Source organism: Sphaerodactylus townsendi, linkage group LG06 (genome assembly GCF_021028975.2).
Source record: "Sphaerodactylus townsendi isolate TG3544 linkage group LG06, MPM_Stown_v2.3, whole genome shotgun sequence".
Classification (NCBI taxonomy): Eukaryota; Metazoa; Chordata; class Lepidosauria; order Squamata; family Sphaerodactylidae; genus Sphaerodactylus; species Sphaerodactylus townsendi.
Genome location: NC_059430.1, coordinates 72629009 through 72646588, shown reverse-complemented (window position 1 = coordinate 72646588; position 17580 = coordinate 72629009). Strand labels below are relative to the sequence as shown.

The following is a 17580-nucleotide window of genomic DNA, read 5'->3' as shown; positions in this document are numbered from 1 at the left end:
ACATCTGTGAAACATTTGCTTTAAGTAGTACACTAGTACTTCTGACCTTATGCAAGTTTATTACAAAATAAATTCCTCTGAATTCAGTAGAATGGGTGCCCAGGATGGGGGGATGAAGCCTTATATTAATTCTCCACTCCAAAAGTCATCAACAATGTGGAGTAAATTAAAACAACAAACAGAAGAAAGCAATGGAGAAGATGTTTTCAGCAATAAAAGTGCCCTGCTAATTTTTGTTAGCAGATGTGTGATAAATTATCTGGATATTATTCTCTAACACTAGAAAAAAATAACTTTTGTGAGGCAGGCTAAGTACATTGTGACAATATCCCTTGTGATGCTTATTGATGGTTTCTTGTGGTCATGGGTACTAGCAATGTTCTTTGCCTTAAGATCAGCTTCTGCAGATTACCGGGTGTGGTAGCACTAATACAACAGAGGAAACTACATCTGGCATAGCTGTGTTTACACTTGAGTTGCTGTATATTAAGGTAATGAAGTACATATTTTGAAGTCCTGTGATGGCAAAGAAAACTGAACTGCACAAACCAGTTTATAGAAAAGAAATGAGCACTTGAACACTTACATAATACCTACAATATCTCTTACCAAGTTTTCAGTTCTTAATCAGCTGGGTTTCCTGCTAATGTTGCTCCTTTGTAAAGCTATGCCTTTAAAAAAAATGTTCCTTCCCTTACTTCATCCAGAAAATAATTTCTTAATTTCAGCTACTTAATCTGGCAATGTGTTTAACAGACGTCACGTCTGTGAATTAGAATTACCTGAATACACAGAGGTGTGAATGCTGAAAACGTAATGCCTTGAAATTAAATGAGAGCTTGTGAAATACTGAAATTTCCATCACTTTTACAAGTTCTTAAGAAAACAAGTTCAATGTGAAACAGGATGCAGGAAGTGTCTGAGAGTTCATCCATCCACCATGGGCTTTCCCCTTCACCAAAGTGGAATCTTTAGGACAGTGTTCAAGAAGGGATTATGTGGAAGTAGGATTTAAAGATTCTGGTCCAGAATTTGTTTAATATTGTTATTTTATTGATAACCAGAGGTTTGGACAGAGTATTATGCGAGATTATTTCAAAAGGAGGAGACCACCTTTAGCTTTCAATTCTTTCCAACGTTGGATACTCCTAAATGGCCACCTGTTGCAACACAGGAAGTTGTGAACTTAATATCCGAAATGAAATCCCGTAAAGCCTCTGGTCCAGACTTAATTTCCCCTGAGATGTTAAAGTCACATGTTGACTGGTGGGCCCCCTATTGGCAAAATTATTCTCTCAAATTAATGACTCAGGCCACATTCCTAAATCTTGGCTGTCTGCAGTCATTGTGCCTATCCACAAGAAAGGCGATCCGTCAGATCCTGCCAACTATCGCCCAATTAGTTTAATCTCAGTTGTGGGGAAACTTTATGCCAAAACACTATTATCCAAACTTCAAACCTGGTCAATCCAGCAGAACATCATCGGTCCTGAACAAATAAGCTTCACAAGGGGGAAATCGACGTTAGATCATGCAATGCTTTGTAAGCACCTTGTTACCAAATAACAACACTAGAGGTCCAAGATGTAGATCTCTTTATGCTGCCTTCATTGGACCACAAGGAAGGCATGCCTTTGACACAATATCAAGAGAACGTCTCTGGGCTAGAATTGACTACTAACAGGGAATAGATAACAAACTCCCTCTTATCTGATAAAGGCAACTCTACACTGATACAAACTATAGAGTTAGCGTACTCTATAAGAGGGTCTACTATTACAGATTCTATTCCAACTTATAATGGTGTTAGGCAAGGATGTTGTACTAGCTGCCAACCCTTTTCAACAACTTTTTTCCTGAGCGACTTACCATCAGCCTTAATGGGAACTCAATGGCCATGCTCCCAAACTAGGGACACAACAAGGCATATTTCAATACTGCTATATGCGTCGACGACACTTGTCCTTTTTATCCCCATTACTAAGGTCGGACTCCTAATAGACTGCTGAATAGGTGTGGAGAATACTGTGTAGACAATGGCCTTGTTATCAACTACCAAAAAAAACCAAGATTTTAGTTTTCCTTTTGCCAAATGCTATAAAAGCACAAAATGTGGCAATTAACACGGTGCCAGTAGAGCAGTGGTCAGTCGATATAGATATCTGGGAATAATTTTTTCCTACAATCACTCCTGAATTTACCCCATAAAAAAAGCTGCTATGGCAGCGGCTACTAACGCTTTCATGCCATGGTACGCTTTTACTATGGAAAGGGCCATGCCCTTGTTCCAGCAGCAGTCAAAGTTTTTAATTCAAAAAATAGAAGCTCAGTTGCTATATAGGTGTTCCCATTTGGTTGAACGCAGTGGATGACTCTTTGAATATGGTTCAATCAAAAATTTTTTTCATAAAATCATGGGCCTTCCAAATTGCGTGCATGTTATCGCAAGGCTCTCTGTTTAGAACTGGGGCCAAAAATTCATTTGGTCTACAGTGGCTTGGTCGTAGGGCCTTTAAATTTTGGCTGCACTTTGCATTATACACATAATGGACACTCTCTGGTTCACCTAATACTTATCAGATACCCAAGAGTAATTCATGGTTCTCCGGCTGATAGAGAGGGAAAGATCGAAGAATCAATTGGTGTAAAATTCCCCTTTGACTCCCTTCTAACTCTTTAACTTGTTCAGAGTCGCATTGATAGATTATTGAAACAAAGGTTGTTGGTGAGAGAATGGAACTGTTTAATCCCTCTGGCATGCAGTGGAAGACCCCTGTTCTACCTTTTGCATCTATGTTGCATCCCCTTGCAACATAACAAAATGCCTCCTATCTGTAATCATCTGACCAATCCAGATCAGAGAAGAGTTTTTCACTCGCTTCAGCTTCAATAAGTTTTCCCTTCTGCCATACCTACGAGGTAGTGATATAACAACTCAGGAAATGTGCAAAAGGGTGTGTTCCATGTGGTGCAAATCAATTAGAAAACATTAACTCTCACCAATTATTCCGTTGTCCCTAAATCGGCAAAGTTATTAGAGCCAAATACTCCAGGTTGCTTTCTATGATACCTAGCGAGCTGGATGAACTAAGCAGACTATTGTTCTTATTAAATAATTCTGATGCTACATTCTGTGAAATGGCTGCGAACTTTCTGCTGGAAATATCCCACAAGCAACAGTATGTATGAATCAACTTAATTTGTTATATGTTGCAAGTTTGTATTTTGATGCGATTTAGATGTGATTTTATACTTTTTATACTGTTTATGCCAAATAAAGGCTAAATGAATGAATTTTATTGATAACAGACTAGTTTACATACAGAATGTTCAGTGATATGTGTGTTTATATGCATACAAAGAAAAAACAAACCTGCATGTGTTCAAACTGTACTCCAGAGAGAAAAACTAAGCATTTCTTTCACAAGTTTACCTTATGCAGACAACTTACATGATGGTTCAGAGCTTTTAAGGGATCATCTCTTTATGCAAAGACCTGGCAATGTGAGGTTTAAAATAATGGCTGATTATACACTGGTTCTCTGTCCCGCACTGAAGGGAGATTCTTTTTGGGGCAGAGCTTCTGTTACAATCACTTTTGCCCCTGCTCACACTCACTGCATGGCAGATCCCATAATCTCGGCTGTATGCGAGAGTGGGCCACAAGCAATCTTTTCCTTTTCCACTGGGACTGACCCTGATGATACTGGCAGTCCACAGGGAGGTGGCTAAAGGCCTGACAAGACCCTGATTGCCAGGGCAGGTAGGATGCAGGGCCTGGATCCCCCCCCCCCAGTCAACCCTTGGCCAGGACAGGCCTGAATAACGGGGCAAGGGTGGGAGGAGGCATGGGGAAGAGGGGGACAATTGGCAGGTAGGAGGGAGGAAGAGGATTTAAGGAGGAGGAGGGGAAGAGACAAGGAGGTGGTGATGCAGAAAGTGGAGGAGGCAGAGGGAGTGGAGAGCAGAGAGAAACAGAGTTGGAAGAGAATGGACGGAGGGGAGGAGAGTGAGGGACATGAGCAGATGGAGGGATAGAGGCTGCAGAAGAACTGGCAAAGGGGGTTGCCAGGGACAGTCAGGTTGCCTAGCAAAGCTTTGAGCACACAGGCTCCTTGGCACAGCAGGCCAGCAGACAGGGCCTGAGAACTGGTCGAACAACACCCAAGTAAGGGAAGGTGGAACAGATCAGGCCCCTGCAGGTGGGGTCAGGGAGGTGGAGCGCCACAGTCTTCTTCACAGAGTATGCTTCAAGGAATTGCTTTGTCTCTTTCATTTGGGGGGATTTTTTTTTGAAAAGGAGCTACAATATCAATATAACTGCAATAGCAACAATATTGATATCACAGTCATTTAAAGGGCTTTAACAAAGCCAGTAATCTTGCAACTGTGTGCCATTAGGAGTGAGTTGAAGGGCAGAGTTTAGAGAACCAGGAAAAGCAGACCCGGGAGAGTTCAGCAGGCAAGCTGTGCAGCTAGGCAGTGGAGTGCTTCCTCATGTGTAAACAGAAAAACATGAGTAGACCCCACTACAACCCCATTGCACAACATAGAGCCGCAAGGTAAGCGTCCCATGCATAATGAACCAATATTTTCATTTATACATTTTCAACAAGTTACCTTTATGAAGAAGAAGAGTTCAGAGAGGCTTACAATCTCCTTTCCTTTCCCCCCCTCCCCAACAACAAACACCCTGTGAGGTGGATGGGGCTGAGAGAGCCCTGAAGAACTGTGCCTAGCCCAAGGTCACCCAGCTGGCATGTGTTGGAGTACACAAGCTAATCTGGTTCCCCAGATAAGCTTCCACAGCTCAAGTGGCAGAGCGGGAAATCAAATCTGGTTCTCCAGATTAGAGTGCACCTGCTGTTAACCACTACACCACGCTGGCACTCACCATTACACCAAACTGGCTCTAAAAGCCCTAAACAGTCTTGGATTGCTGTACCTGTGAGGCCATCTCTCTCAATACAACACCTGGAGAGTGTCAGGCTCTACTGAAAGTAATCTGCTGTTGGTCCTTGGTCCAAGAAGCATCCAGCTTTTTAGAAGCAACCAGAGACCCAGGCCTTGCAGAATTTAGCTCAGTTCCGCAGGACTTTAAAGATGGAGACGTTCCACCAGGCTTAGAGTGGAGGCAGAAACGGTTTGATTGTTGCTGGTCTCCTTTCCCGTTCCTACTGTTCCCTGCCTTTTCTTGTTATATTTATCGTAATTTAGTTTATTATGACCATTTCCCCACTGAGAAATTAAATCCAGATACAACCAGGTTTCAAAAGAAATGACACCTTTTCATCACAGTTTCACCCTCCCCACTGTAGCGTGAGGACATCCATGTCTATCACGCTTTCAAACAGTGCAGCACTCCCCACGATCACGCAATCAAATACACGATCTGCTCAGTGTCTCTTTCTTCCTCATCCTGATTGGCTGTTGTGCTGTGTTGGGGCAGAAATTAAAAAAAACTTTTTTGCGCAGCTACATCACTACGCACATGCATAGATAAGTTTTTCGCACTAAGCTATGTTTATGCGCGGCTTCAGAACTCTTTCCCCACGCAGCTGCTCTAGCACAAAAGTCTAATTTCAGTTTACAGTTGGCACATAAATCACATTCCACACGGCCATGTTTCCACGTAGCCTCTGCCAGCATGAAACAAAAAAAACCAGCATGAAACAAAAAAAAGCCCACTGCGCACAGCCCACTGATTGGCTGGAAGGCTCTGCGTCACTCTCTATGTCAGGAAATTAAATCTAGATTCAACCCCCGAACCTTCCCACCAATCTGGGTTCGGCACATGTTTTTTAAAAAGGTGCACATACATTCAGGTTCTTAAAAAACACATGATAAAGGGGAGTGGGAGTGCCAGAACCAGGATGAATCTGAGTTCGACGATCAGGCAGTGGGGAGTTCTTCCTGAAACCTGATTTCGTGTATCATGTGGTTAATTGACCATGGGGATTCGATATGAGATTTATAACCCAACGTGGGTGCGTACGAAGAGAGTTGTGAAGGCAGCAGCCTTCCCCAGGCACTTACCCCAGGAGAGGAGCAAATTCACTGGTGTGTGACCCTCCATGATAGGGGTGGGGGCATTTCAGAGTTGTGGCTGGCGTGAAGCTGACATTAGTTGACTTCCTCCCCAGGTTTGCCTCCGGGAACACTGCTGCTTGACTTATGCCACCCTTTTGGGAAACGTAAGGCCACTGAGTTCAATGGAGAACTCCTGAGTGGCTAGGATTTTTTTGTTTTTGTTTTTTGCCTTCCAGCGCTGCTGAAAAGCCCTCCCCAAATTGCACAAAAAGGGGGTATTCAACGGTCCCACCCTGTACTGCACCAAGGTAAATTGAACTTAAGGAACTGAGAAGATTCCCCCCTTTTTCCTCTCCTGTGTTTGATCTCAGAGATTATCAAGCTACATACTTTTCAAAGTTCAACCATAAAGCAATTAGAATTTTATTACACTCCTCACGAGAATAGAATAAGGGTATGGAGAAATTTGGTGAGAAGGAAAGATACAGTCTTACAGCCCCATTAAAGGTGGGGTGATGAATGGCTCTCTGGAGCAAGTGAAAGCTTGGACCACTGCGTTTACTCACCCCATCATCACATTTGGCAAATATCCTGGTGAGATGGGCAACCTGGGAGGCGGGCAGCTGGTGTGCCATCCTGCATTGGCATGCAATTGGGGCAGACCAGGAAGGTTAGTTATTTTCCCACTTCCCCATGCCGGCTGAAAGCCCTCTGGAGGTAGTAGGGCACTAGAGTAGCTGTGCCATATCCCACTGCCTTGGGCTCTGGATAGGGCTGCCCTATATTAAATATTAAGATGTTCTTCATAGTACAGCTCAGATAGCACTTCAGTTTGTTACACAATCCTCATATCAGCTTTTTCAGGTTTTCTGAAAAAGTTCAGGTCTCTTAAATCCAGACCCAAAAAATTCTGGTCTGAACTCCGCATGGAGCTGGGAGAAAGCAGGGACACAACTAAATGCTGGGAGCTTGATGCTCAGCACTGCAGCTCCTGGTTTGGTTTTGCCAAATGCATAGTATTCACCCAACTCCCCTATCACCTTCAGACTTCCCCAAACTATAGGATTACTTCAGAATTTTTGAAGAAAATCCACCTCAGAATTAGAGGTGGGAATTCTTTTCCCATACAACGTTTAAACTCCCCTCCTGGCTAGAGACTGGTCCCTCTCTGGTACCATCTCTCTCATTCAGCTATCTCCTTATGTTCTAAAGACACAGTTCAGAAGATGAACTATCTCTGATCTGAGAACCTGGGCTAGGAATTCTTCTTTCCCTAGAAGTTTATTCCTGTCTTCGGCTAGAATATGGTTCTTTTCCCCAAACATTCTTTCCCAGCCAACACAACAGGTTTATACAGACAGAAGAATTTTAATAAGGAAATTTTGCAGAAATTAAACTATATTCCAGAGAATAAATAAATTTTAGCTCCGATACTGAAGGTGCAGTTTATTATATGAAATGTTCTTTATTCTGTTAGTTATTTTAAAATCTGCAGTGAAACCGGTAGTGGATTCACCAATTTAGTTTTATACTATGAGCTGTTGAAGAATAACTTCCAATTGCTTAATGTACTGGCATCAGGCCATAAGTCAGAAAAGTAAACCTAAGCCAAGAAGGCATAGGAAGAAGGCAAACATTCCAGAATTATCATCTGGAGCAGATTGAAATAGCCATTGCATATATATATATGAAAAGTTAGTTTTAAAAATTCACTGATGAATCACTTCTGTTAGACAAATTAATGGAAGATAAGTCCCTCAGTGGCCCCGACCCATGGAGAGTATAGGGAACCTCCACATTCAGAGGTAGTAAATCTCTGAGTACCAGTGCCGGGAGGCAACACCAGTGGTAGCCTTGGCCTCTATGCCCTGCTGCTGGTTATTTAGAAAATCTGGTTGGCGGTTGTGTGAGACAGGATGCCTGACTAGATGGACTTACTGGTATGATCCAGTAAGGCTCCACTTATGTTCCTACCACCATTCCCAGATTTTTGCAACTTGACCAGCCAAATGGCCCTTTGCTTTTTTAAAACAAACCTTTAAAACAATCTGTTTTCACAAGTTGAATACAAAATTCCATAGTTACTGCAGAGAAATAAAATTGTTTTGACTTTTTTTGGGCTGAGCACAGCAAGAGGCCCTTCTAGAATTGAATACAAAATCAGGCAAAACTTACAATTGGATCCTATGGCTCCCTTCTGCTAAGCAGATTCTGTCTCTGGATAAAGGAGTCTTGCTGTGGAAGAAAAAGACTCTTTTCTTCAGAGCAGCCTTCCTTGTTTTAACAAAAAGGAAGTATCCAACTCTTAGCATGTGTTAAAAAAAACCCCCAAACCTAGCCATGCCTCGCTTGATTTGAAACATATGCTACTCTAGAATATATGCAGACAGTAGCAAACTGATTAAAATCAAAGGTGGTCTCTCTGCACTGACTCACAATTTTGCAACTGCTATAAAGTCGCCACAATACAGAACAGTTACTCCACTCTAAGCCCACTGAAGTCAATGGACTTCGACTGTTGTAACTCAGTTATGGATTGCACTGTAAACTAATGGTTGGTACTTAAAACTTTTTCAGAAGGGAAAAGTGGAATTATAGATAAATATTCTGAATACGTATTTTCCATCTGAAGCACAATATTGATAGTGTGTAAATGTAACATTGTTAGCAGAGTCACTTGGGCATTCCCATAAAGGAGAGTCAAGTTATGAGATTTTATAATGCAAATCTATCTCGCTTTTAACTTAAGGTAAATATGTTTGGTTGAAAGGCATTTTCAAGGAGCCTGTAAGGTATCTTTTGACATACTGCATCTTTACATTTTCAACAGTATGCCCTGGAATTACCAGTCATAAAGTACAGACCTTTGAAAGACCATAACAGGGCATGTGGCCATAGACACATGTTCAGTTCTACTTGGAAGTTTTGTACTTTGCTATTTACTTTGTGTTTGTCATTTATAGCTGAACAAGTGTATTTGGTGTTTTTGTACAGGCAAAGTGATTTAAACGAAACAAACTTTTTCCTCTGTAAATTTACCTGTGGTATTACTCCGAATGCTTTTCTCCACTGCTGAACAGAAACTGTGTTCCAGGAGATGTCATCAATTTGAATATCCCCTTCTGTATTCATCAGTCTTAACAAGGCAAAGAGCAAAGTGCTCTTCCCAGAGCCAGTTCTTCCTAAAAGGCCCACCTGCAATATTTATAAACATAAATTAATGAAGAAGCTGCTGCCATAAATTAATTATGTTCAAATTTAACAAAGCACAAGACTTTATGGGTTATGTTGCAATGGGTTTGAAATCATGAATATTAATGCTCTAGCAGCATTAATAACCAGTGCTGGGGATGGATTCTGATGATATGAAGTGCTACTTCAATTAACCAGTAACAGAATCTGCTCTTCTGTCTTTACAGTCAGAAAACACTTCTATTTATATCCTTCACCAAATGTCATTTTTCAGAACTAGAAAAATTACATCAAAGTCTAGCTTCCAAATGTCACGCAGTCAACAGGCTCACATCTAAATTATGTAATTCTCAGAGCCATCCTAAACAGGACTACTTGGAAGTAAAGTCCATTTTATTCAGTCGGGCTCACTTCTTAGGACAATATTCTTAAGTTTGCAGCTTGTTTGTCCAATGTTGAATTCCATTAAATTCATTCACAACTTCAAGAGTTTTAATTTTTTTATTGGTTGTTCATGATTGAGGAGGAAGGAAGGAAGGCAGCACAGCAGGGATGTAAGTAAGGGGGGGGGTTTCCTCGGGTTCAAACCCCTCCCATTACTTGCTTGAAACAATGTATGGAATGGAACAACTGGAAAGCCCTCAGTCACCGAACCCACCCCATATACCTATGTCACTGCAGCACAGTATAGCCGGTCACATCAGATCTTGAAAGGTAAGCAGGGTCAGTACATGGAAGGGGGACCTCTAAGATTCTGCAGAGGAAAGCACCTCCGCTTCTCATTTGTCTTGAAAGCCCCTTTGTTGGGGTTGCCAGGAGTATGCTTTAACTAGGTGGTAATTTACACACACATAATAACTTGGTGGCAATAAACACACAGAATTATGGCTCCAGCTTGTTTTCATAAGAAGCTCTTCAGCTCAACTTCATTTGCAGTTCTCAAATTCAATTTACATGTTAGCTTCCTAGAGCCTTATGTGTGACTTGGGTTGCCAACTGCTGGGGGGGGGGGTCCATTTCTTTTAAGAGGCTTTATGAGATCTTGTTCATCTTCATGCTATGAAAAGCTTCAGATACCCATTTCTGGGGAGGGGTTCGCACGGGAGGGGTTCGCAGGTCCCTGGGGAGGGGTTCGCATGGCTGCCCCCGCTGTATCACAGCAGCGCTGACCTCGCCACCCCCAAGTGGCACGAAGACTCTGCTTCCGAACCTTGCTCCCTGAGCAAGGTTTTTCAGAAGCAATGTCTTCCAACCGCTGCCGTTCGTTCTGCGATGCGCCGGAAGCCAGGAGACGAGGTATAGCGTTCAGGGATGGCGCAGCCTGTACACAGGCTGCGCTGTCGCCTGCACCCCACCGGGACCGTCCGTGCAAACAGTCCGGGGTGTGTGTGCGTTGGCATTGTTTATGCAGACGCACCCCCGCTTGGGTCCATGCAGAAAGGGCCTCACATTAAGCCTCTATTAAAAGGACAGGAGCTGTTTTCCAGACCTGTTTCCAATCCTTGCTTGAAAGCCTTTTTAATTACTATGTTATATTCTTGCTTTAAGAGAGTGCTAGAAATTTTCAAATAATAGTTACCCTTTTTTATCTCTGTACATGTGGAGCTCATTAATGCATGAACCGAAGCTGATTCACCTTACTTTCAATGTGTGTCAAGGCTGCCATTCTTTGTCAAATATGGCAAGTGTTATTTCGTAGCCTTTGTTTATTAAGACTTTTCTTGACTAGACACTTACAGGTTTTACAGAATATGCATAGGCTACTGAAAGTAGTTAGCTGTTTATTCAGCACTTTGACTCAGATACATAGAGTTGGCTTCAGCAACATTAACTTTTTCAAAGGTAGAAAAGTTGGTCCTTCAAAGTTTATGGAGCTTTAAACACAGTGACCAGTGATGCATTACAAGCACACCAATCTGTATTCTTTTCTATTTGGGTCAGTCTGCCCCAAACCTACGTTTATTAGTACAGCTTTCCACCGGACAAGGAAAACATAAAATGAGACAATGAAGCCAAATGCAAGCATAGGTACAGGAAATTAGAATTCTTGCCTGGATATGTAATTCATCAGTGGCGTTCCTGCCTAGGGACAGGGGGTACCCTTTATCTTGGGCGCCCTTACTCTGGTCACGTGGGGGGCTTCAGCATCTGTGGTCAAGCGTGTTTTTAAATTTTTTAAGTGTTTTTCACGTTCCAGCCTGCAGGGGGGCGCATTCTTAAAGCTAGTGGCACCAAAATTTCAGGGTACCATCCAGAGACTGTCCTGATGATACCAGCCAAATTTGGTGATGTTTGGCTCAGGGGAAGCAAAGTTATGGACCCCCAAATGGGGTGCCCCCCATCCCCATTGTTTTCAATGGAAGCTAACAGGAGATGGGGGCTACCCATTTGAGGGACCATAACTTTGGTTCCCTGGAACATGTAACTTCACCCAAACTTTAAAAGTGGCGTCATAAGAATAGTTAACAGGATGATACCCTTGAAAATTTGGTGTCACTTCTAGCTTCTAAAAAATACACCCTTCCAGGCACCCCAAGGAATTTGCCCAAGATTCTTTGTTTTGTAGTGACTTTGCTCCATTGTAGCTTACAATGGGGAATTTCTTGAGTGTGTAGGTACATTTTTGAAGATAGGGAGGCACTAGACTTTCAGGGTGGCTCTAGGAGGGCCTCCTGGTAATAGCATCCAGGTTTGGGAGACCTTTGGTTTGGGGGGGGTTCAATTTTATGGGCCCCCCAAACAGGCTTCATTTTGTTTCCCCGCTCTTGCAGCCATTGAAAGCCTGTGGGCTGAGTTCTCTCCAGAACTCTCTTCTCAACTCCCCCCCTCCACCCAGGAAGCAAAGCCTTCCACCAAGATTGGATGCTATTACCTCAAGGCCTCTTTGAGCCACCTTGAAAGTCTGGCGCCTCTATCTTCAAAAAAAAAAAAAAATGTGTGCAGCCTGGCTCCTCAGAAATTCCACAATGGAGCAAAGTCATTGCAAAACAAAGCAATCTTGGGCAAATTTCTTGGGGTGCCTGGAAGGGATGTATTTTTAAAGCTAGTGACACCAAAACATTGGGGTATCCTGTGTTAACTAATCTTATGATGCCACCCTAAGTTTGGTGAAGTTATGTTCAAAGGAACCAAAGTTATGGTCCCTCAAATGGGTAGCCCCCATCTCAGGTTAGGGCTCCCATTGAAATGTGGGGATGGGGGGCATTCCATTTGGGCATATCCATAACTTCTGCTTCCCCTGAACCAAACATCGCCAAATCTTAGGTGGTATCATCAGGGCAGTCTCTGGATGATGCCCTGAAATCATGGGTGTGCTGCTAGCTTTAAAATAAAGCGCTCCCTGCAGGCTGAAAAAAACACCAAAAGCAAATACCCCCCCAAAACTCCAAATACTTTTGCATTCGCATTTGTTAATTTTTGGGTAGGACATAATCGGACAATTTTTTTGTGTGCCCAATGTGCCCAAATTTGCCCAGATTCCAGCCGAATTTGCTATTTGTTTCATCTGAATCTCCAACCCTCAAAAGTGATGTGCTGTTTCAGGATGGAGAGAATCCACCTCGAACAAAGCATCACTTTTCTAATTTTGTTTTAACTGGGACCCCTAGATTCTCCCTTTTAAGGTAGATTTAAAAAGAAGAATCTGAGCTCCCCCCAGTTTAAAACACCAATGAAAGTGGATTCCACTGAGGTGTTTTAGAGAGATGATGCTGACATTTGTTTGGTAAATGTTTTGCTGGGGGTGATTTGTGAGAGATTTACATGCTTAATACCCCACTTGCACTGGCTTGAGTTAGCCAGGCTTACAACCTCACCTCATAGGGTTGTTGTGATTAGGAAATTAGGAAAAGAGTTGGTGGGTAGAGAGCCATGTATGTTCTGATGGGAGTGGGAGGTGATTTGTGAGCTGGTACAAAAAATCATTGTTTGGTCATGGGGGGGCAGGTGGCCGCCCATACACCGGGCCGGGGGGGGGCGCCAAACTCAGGTTTTGTCCCCGGGCGCTAGTTTGCCTAGGTATGCCCCTGTAATTCATACTCCAGACTTTCACAATAACCAGCTCTTAAACAATCCCAACACTTCTAATAATTTTAGATTCATTTCAGGTGCAGGTTATTTTTAATTTAGGTTGAAATCAACCGAATGAATTCTTCCTCAGCATATTCATGCCATAAGAAGCTGCCATGTACTGAGTTAGACCACTGAGCTATCAAGATTGGTAAGGTCTCCTCAGACTAGTGGCAGCTCTCCAGGATCTCAGGCCAGAGCTCTTTCTCACCACCTACTATTCAGTTTTAGCTGGAGAGGCTGAGAATTGATCCTGGGACCCTGTGAATTCCAACCAGATCCTCCACCATCAAACCATAGTAATATAGACACTTACCATAAATTGCTATGGGTTAGACATCAAGAACTGCTTCATTATTTTGTTTAGCAGCAGTGCTGCCACTTTGTTAGGTGGTTTATATGAAGACACATGAACAAAAAATATTCTCACCCTTTGTCCTGGACTTATTGAAAAGGAGATATTTTCTAGTACAGCCAATTCTCCATCTACATACTTGGCTGTGAGGTTTTTCACCATCATTTGTCCACCAGATGGCCAGTTGTTCTCAGCACTTGCATGTTGATTCTCGATTATTACAGTATTAGAAAGCTGCTGATTTTGTGGCAATAGAGTACTGGATTTGGTTTCCTCTGTTGGCATATCAATGAACTTAAAAATTCGGCTTACGGACCGCATCTAAAAACCAGAAGAAATAACACAAAGAACATTCTTTTATCCTGTATAGACTTTGCCCCAGAAGTTTACAAACTTCATTCTCTTGGGTCTCACCAGGGCAATTCCAGGAAGAGTTACATCCTTCTACGTTTGTTGACTTTAATGAACAAGGGCTGAATCTTGTAATCCACTTTGGGTCTCCATGGGGAGAAAAGTTGAGTACAAATGGAGTAAACAAATAATAAGTAAAAACTCTGCTTAGGACTGTACTGAAAGTATAATAGAAAATGGAATCCTAACAGCAGCAAATTCATTTAATGTGAAAATATGAGCACAAATTATTGGATCCTCTAACACATTTATTCCTTCTTATATATGCTATTCATGCTATGACTGAAATTTACAATCCCAGTGCATTAGTGTAATGGGGTGTCGGGATATGGGGGGGTGTATGTGTCTTAAAATAAAGCAGGATCAACTCTACTACCACATTTCTCCAACAAACGGCACAGTGCTTCTACATATGCATGGGTGGGGAGGAGGAAGTACTATGTGGTGCACATAATTGCAGTGATTACTTTTGTACTTTTTGGAACTGCCATGATCACATGAGTTGCTGCAATCATGTGAACTGATACATGAGGATATTTTCCCCATGTAACTGAAGGAACATAGGGGTCTGTTCCAGACAGCTGAAATAAGACATCCTGAGGATGCAAATAAAATAAAATAAAATAAAAGGCTTCTGGGAAGACACTCTGAACAGCCTTTTTCTCAAGACATCCTTAGGATGCCTTATTTCTGCTCAAGATGTTTTTAAAAAATCCTTCAAAATACACCTTTCCCCCTCAAGCTGCCTGCAAGGTGTCTCCTTCCTGGCTGTGTGGAATGCAAAGCTCAGGAGGCATCTTATGTTTCCTGCCCAACCGTTTTGCCCTTTGGTCAGTTTCACCCTCAGTTTGTGTCTGACATTTTGTGTGCAACTGAAAGGATTATCCCTGCTAAAGGTTGTTCCAGAACATTTTCTCTCCAGGATCCAATCCTGGGCACCTTTTCAGGCCAAAAAGTACATAGTTTTAATCAGCTAGTTCTGCCAATTCTGGCAATATATAGTTTACCTAGTTTTTTAAAAATCAAATTCGAGGAGCTATCTTTATAGCTATGCAGACACAAATAAGATAAGATAGCAGTTTGAAAGATGGGTCTGCCATCCATTGAAAAGCATTGGGCTGACCTGACCCACATGGATTGACTTAGTAGGGCATTTCAATGGGAAGCATACTCGTTTTCCAAGAGGCTTAGATTCTCTTATGTGTGTTTGCATAGCTATGGAGATAGCACCTCAAAAATGGTAAATAAATAGGTAAACTATATGTTGCCAGAATCAGCAGAACCAGCTCAGTACAACTATGTACCTTTTGGGCTGAAAAGGCATCCAGGATCGGATCCTGCAGAGCAAACGTCCTGGGCTACCTTCAGCAAATGGAGACAGGGAGAATACCTTCAGCTGCACATAAAATATTAGGAGCAAGCTGAGGGTGAAACTGACCAGAGAGTGAGAAACAGCCTCTTTTCCCCATAATAATTTTGCTGCCTGGAAGAAGCCACTTCTTTTTAAACATCCCCTGGACGTCTGATTTTGGGAATGCCTCTGTTTAAGATGTCCCAAGGATGTCTTTTTTGTGCTGTGCGGAAGGGACCATAGTCTCACACATTATCACATGGAAGAAGCTAAAGGACACATCTGAAGTACCTTTAGACAAAAAAAGTTGACTTTGCATACTTTTGAATAGTTTATTTCAGAAACACTGAATCGTATGTAACAGTTCATCCACTTAGCCCAAATCTGGATGTGGGTTACAGTTGAATCTTGCTACAACGTCAATGGTTGTTTAATAGTCCAATCCAGAGTGGGGTGGGTAAAGCGCATCCTGGAAGTGACCATTTGCCCACACTGACGGCACAAGTGTCACCTTCGCAGATGCGGAGGGCAAACAGGGCAGTGGGTGGGTACTGCACAGCTCTGGGTACCTGACCTAGAAGAGGCTGCCCAGAGCCATGCCAGCAAACAAGAGGACACCAGCACAGGTGGGGGCAAGCTAGGGGCATTCCTGGAGTGGAACCAACTTTAGTCAGCTTCCACCAGGCTTTCAGCCCAGGAACATCCCCGCCCCCTTCCTGCTGCAGACAGAAGTGTGGCATAAGTCCATTTTTTCCTATGGGCACTTTTCAGGTTTTTCATGTTATGTATGCCTTTCTGCACTGCCTGAAATTCCTTTGAAGGTGGCACAGCATCACAGCTGTGGTTCCATGGGGATGTTAATATTTATTTATTTAGGAAACATTTACATTATGCCAGCATTGTGAGAAACACAAAACTGAACATCAGCAAAGGACGCTTCTGGCTACTTTGCTTCTGGGACTTGAAGGAATGTGATAAGACTAGGCTAGGCTTCATATGAACCTTGTCACATTGTTTGTTTTATTTTATGAATCTTACAAAGAGAGAGTTTGGGGTGGGTGGGCATTAATTGTATAATAAAGTATGGAACTGTTGATTGCTGTATTCCAGCCACAGCACAGTTGTCACCTTAATTCATAACCAGCATTTCTTCCTCTGCAGCATACTGCACAGAATATCTAGAAACTTACTAAGGTTTGTGAGGCACTATAAACACAAAGGCAAAAATTGAAACACATTGCTGTGGTCAAATTCTAAACTGATCAACTAATCTGGTGTTTTGGAGGAGGAAACTGAATGAGCAATCTGTTGTTTTTCCATCCAATTTCCTTTAACCTTCTGAAAACACACTGTAAATTATACAGTGACAAAACCATAGGGTTTGACAACCACTTCCTACAGCAGTTTATTCTGTATCAAGACTAATGGCACTTCCTTAAACATAGGTATTAGCTTATGTCGACTTTAGAGTCCCTAAAACAACAATGTGAGCTGCAGACCATGAGAAAGCAAACTTTATAGAAGAGCATATTTGTCTTCTAATGGTGGGAAAGAATAGCAAGACTTTAGCTTAATTCACTGAGGGGGGGTTGGTTGGTTTGTGTGTCATGTAGTCACTTCTGAAAACTGCATTTGTTTAGTTCTAAAATATTAAACCTTGACTGGTGCTCTTGATTCATTTTGGCCTTAAACATAAAGCTCAAAATTACTAGCCACTCTTTGGTGGCTGGTGATCTAAACAGTGGGATTTGATAGAGGCACTCCTGGCCACCCTTCAACCTGCTGTTTTTTAAACAGCAAGGTAGGGTCCATGAGAACTACCAAGCTCTTAACCCCATTTGTGGAAGAGGAATGATTTCTGCCACTCTCATTCCTACATTGCCACTCATGCTATCTCTGATGATCCCTCGGTTCTCAGGAACAAAGCTGGGAAGAGGCAGGCAGCATAGGGAAAGATAAACAAGAAGCTCTTACTCTGCAGAGTTCACAGATGCATGACATCATCATTTTTAAATTCTGGGCACAAGATATCAATATATCTAATCAATGTAGCCCCATCTGTGCAATCTTACATCTGGAAACTGGGGCTATAGACCAACAAGAGAGATCTTTCTATAATCTGAGAAGAGCCTCAGGTTTGCAGAAGAATTGTCACTAGCTTGGTGGTGGGAAT

The 17580-nt window shown here is 42.4% G+C and overlaps 1 protein-coding gene across 1 annotated transcript in view; it reads right to left on the bottom strand.

Moving 5' to 3' along the window:
• The window catches only part of CFTR (CF transmembrane conductance regulator), a 116011-nt gene that overhangs the window by 10674 nt on the left and 87757 nt on the right, over positions 1 to 17580 (bottom strand). The window contains exons 22-23 of the mRNA XM_048500629.1: positions 13721 to 13966; positions 9070 to 9225 (exon numbers count right to left, since the gene is read on the bottom strand). Of these exons, the coding sequence (XP_048356586.1) occupies positions 9070 to 9225; positions 13721 to 13966 (402 nt within the window). The remainder of the gene's footprint in view (positions 1 to 9069; positions 9226 to 13720; positions 13967 to 17580) is intronic.